Genomic DNA, 4,077 nt, shown 5'->3' on the forward strand with positions numbered 1-4,077 from the left:
TATAGTTGTTTTTTTTTATTTATTATAGTTATAAATTGATATCATAAATGTGAACAATAATAAAGATTCAAATTCCTTTAAACAAAATATTTTGGTAAAATAAAAATATAAATGATCTAATTATTGTTAAATTAAAATAGTGAAACTCTTGTGGAATATAAGTTATAAAATTAATGATATGCAAAATAATAATTACGCTAGAATAAATAAGTAAAAATTGAATGCTATTCATAGTTAATCTAAGGTGAAAACTCAGGTACAGTCAGACTTCATATGAAATTGATAGTTTAGAGCCGTAGATGAAAATTTTGTTAAATCAGCCAAATCATCTAATAATACTAAAGTGAGTGTACAAATTGAAAATATGGTGTAAATATCATTTCCCAAAAACGATTACTTCTCCTAAGAGAGGACCAATGTATCAGCTAGCAAATGCGTCTCAAGCATTTAGAAATCTTAAAGTACTTCTACGATAGAAGCTTCTTTTGTTTTTTTCAACCAAAATAGAAATTAGTCCTTTCTCTCTAAACAGAGCTAAAAGAATGTGTGGAGCTCAGAGTAATTAGGAAAAAAACAAAGAGCAACGAAAAGGCAAGAAAAGAACTAACCTTAAGCCATGATGGTACATTGCTGCGGTAACCAGTAGCAAGAACAACGGAGTCAATTTCTAGAATCTTGCCATCCACAAGTTCCACTTTCCCTTGCCAGAATCTCTTGATTCCAGGTACAACTTTGATCTGACCTGATCTAATTTTCTTGAGTGCTCCAATGTCCAATACAGGAGTCTTCCCGGCAGTGTTCTTGAGCTCTAAAGGTCCTACAGAAGGCCGTTTTAGACCGTACTTTTTGACGTTTCCGAGGATCAAACTGGCCAGAATTAGCAGTATCTTGTCAACCATCCATAGTGGTAGCCGTTTCATCAACATTATTGCAAGTTCAAAAGTTGACTTTCCAAAAACTTCTCTTGGCAACACATGAACCTGATCATCAAAAGCAAAATAAATATTATGCTTCTAGTGCTGATTTTGTAAAAGAAGTGAAAACAAAAAAGCCTTGGAATAACTTGTCTATGTGTATCTCAACATCACGGATTCTATCTGTGAAAACAGCCATTGATGTAATTTTCAGAATCCTTGTGCATCAGGTTGCTTTTTTTTTTAAAGCATTTTTTGATAAAATATGAAAACGAAAAGAGAAGCCAAAATACAGTGTAAGCAGACTCACCGAGCTTCGAACAACCATGGATGGAGTTGCATTGTGGTTACAAAGATCAAGGGAAACTTCCATGCCGGAATTTCCACACCCAACAACAAGCACTTTCTGTCCTTTATAACTCTCCCCAGATTTGTAATCACAAGCATGCATGACATTGCCACCAAACTCATCCAACCCTTCAAATTCAGGTACAACTCTCTCTGCATTTTCGCCGGTGGCAACAATAAGCCACCGGCAAATGTACTCAACTTCACTGGAACCAGAGTGGCTTTTCCTAATGGTCTTAACCCTCCACAATCCAAAGGTCTCATCATACTTAGCAGACTGAACTGTTTCATTGAATTGTGGGGTTATGTTAAAGTGGTTAGCGTAGGATTCAAGGTACTTAATGAACTGAAATTTTGTAGGATATTCAGGGAAGTCTTCAGGGAAGGGTAAATTCGGTAACTGGCAGAATTGCTTGGGAAGGTGTAACTTGAGGCGATCATAGGTACGGTTTTGCCAAAGAGAGGCAATGCAATTAGCTCTCTCAAGAATGATGAAAGGGACGCCTTGGTCCTTCAGACCTGCTGCGACTGCGAGGCCTGAAGGACCGGCCCCAACTATTACTGGTCCGTTTACCCATACACATCTTCGTGTGAAGAGGTCCTCAGGGTTGAAACTTTGGACCATTGGTGGCATGTTGAGACAAATGTTATGCATATTTCTCTAATTGACTTTTGCTGAAAGATGAAACACAGAGAGAAAGAGAGAGAATGAATTGAGGAGTGGAGGAAAAGGGAGAAGTGAGGGTATAAATAGTGAAGGGTGTTGGAGCGTCAGAGCTTGCATGTGATGTCATTTTTCAAATGGTTCTCAAATGATAAGCTTGTGGCCGCATCCTTTGTTTATTATGCAATAAGTAATTATATTGTGTTGTATTTGATTTTTAATTTAATTTCAAAAGCTAACTGATGAATCTCCATAATCATGCATATTAATAATGGATCGTTAACAAACTAATAAAATTATTATTGTAACTTGGTGTTACAATGCGAGTGAATTAGAAACCATGTGAACTTCAATTCAAATACTAGGTATATATTGAATGATTATTGAAGTCATTCATTTGAGATGAGGTCACTTGCCACAAGCGATTCTTTTGATAAAGTATACTAATAAGAGTTGGTTTCATGTATAAGTAATTTAAGTTTTATACATGAGTCAAATTAGTCTTTTATATTTTAATTGAATCAAATTGATTCACAAATGATATTTAATTTTAATACATTGTCAATGTAAAATAATTTTTCATATAATAAATAATATACTGTTACATTATAGAAAAAAACTGATGAACCTTCATGAATCTTGCAATAACTTGTTTTTCAAGAAATACAGAGAAGACATGTTTTCTCTAAGAACTGACGGAGAAGAAAACTAAAACTGAATTTTACTTATCGTGTATGAATAAAATGCTGAGAAACAAAAGGTATATATATATATATATACTACAATGTTGCAGCAGCTGCATAGTCTAAGCATAACTAACTTTCTAACCAAACTCTAACTTCTTAATCACGACTCTTCTCGATCTTGATCTTTAATATTTTCAACAACTTTAGTAAAAATAACTATTTTTTATATTAACGGCATGAATAATCATAAAAAAATGTAATTAGATGACTGTATAAAATATTTTACATTGTTAGAGCATCAAAATTTAAAAAAAAATTATAGACTAATCTAATGCAAGTTAATTAATTTGGAAGATCAATTTGATTCATATGATGAAATTACTTTTCCAGAAACTCTAAAGAACCATAGTTTTTAGTAATTTTAGCCATTATTTGACCGTACAAATATTAAATTGACTTAAATAAATAAATTTTACAAATTTATGTGTGCAAATTTAAAAAAATTTGAGTACAAATAATATTGATTTATGTATGCAAAAATAAATATAGGTGCAAATTATATGTTTCTTATGTGCAAACACCTACAAATATAGGACAAACTATTGTTACCAAATATTGGTTGAAAATAATAATATTTGCTATCACGTAACATTGCTGATTACTTTTATTTGTAATTAATTTAGCATCAAATAAGGTTTCAAAATTTATTTTTATGATTAATAAAATATCAACTATATTAGGTATACATACAAAATTAATTAGAAAATTAATTATTGGTATAAAATATATGTTAAAATACAAAATATATATTAAAAATAAATCAAACAATATATGCAAATATATAAAATTGAGTTAGTAACTAATTTTTTTGTTTAGAATTTTTGTAAAAAAAGAAACATAAAAGGGGAAAAAGGAAGAATGTTCAAAAATGGAGCTAAGTATTAACCAGTTAAGCAATGCACTTTACATGGAAGATTCATTCAACAGTTTTCTGAAGCGCACATGGTTAAAAGAAACCAACCGTTTTCATGTGGTTGCTGTTTCAAATCCCAAGATAACTGCCTATAAAAAAAAGAGGTCCAAACTATACATAGTTTTTGCTGTCACATAAGCTTTTTAAATCATCCATATTCTCCCATCCATCATGCGGATGCATTGAACAAGACTTACATTTTAGTTGTATTTAGTTGCTTATCATCATAAAATATCAACTTAATTACATCCAAAATACTAGACATTAAGAATTCAATAATTACAAATAAGAGGTAATGACCAAATCAGTACTCAAAAGATTCAAACGCTGACATTTTGGTACCTCATTATTGTTATTGACAAAATGGTCCTTACAAAATTTTTAAATTTGACAAGCGTACCCACGAGTTCGCCGGAGCACATCTCTGACAAGTATAGTGCTGACATGGCCATTACATTTTGATGACATGGCAACCCCCCCAACCCACCCTAC

At 31.9% G+C, this 4,077-nt stretch overlaps 1 protein-coding gene across 1 annotated transcript in view; it reads right to left on the reverse strand.

The window, feature by feature from the left end:
- Nucleotides 1–1,978, reverse strand: part of LOC107628360 (probable indole-3-pyruvate monooxygenase YUCCA3) — a 2,666-nt gene extending 688 nt beyond the window's left edge. The window contains exons 1-2 of the mRNA XM_016331066.2: nucleotides 1,225–1,978; nucleotides 609–980 (exon numbers count right to left, since the gene is read on the reverse strand). Coding sequence (XP_016186552.1) covers nucleotides 609–980; nucleotides 1,225–1,917 — 1,065 coding nt within the window. The 5' untranslated portion in view covers nucleotides 1,918–1,978. The remainder of the gene's footprint in view (nucleotides 1–608; nucleotides 981–1,224) is intronic.

The sequence above is a fragment of the Arachis ipaensis genome, chromosome B02, assembly GCF_000816755.2.
Source record: "Arachis ipaensis cultivar K30076 chromosome B02, Araip1.1, whole genome shotgun sequence".
Taxonomy (NCBI): Eukaryota; Viridiplantae; Streptophyta; class Magnoliopsida; order Fabales; family Fabaceae; genus Arachis; species Arachis ipaensis.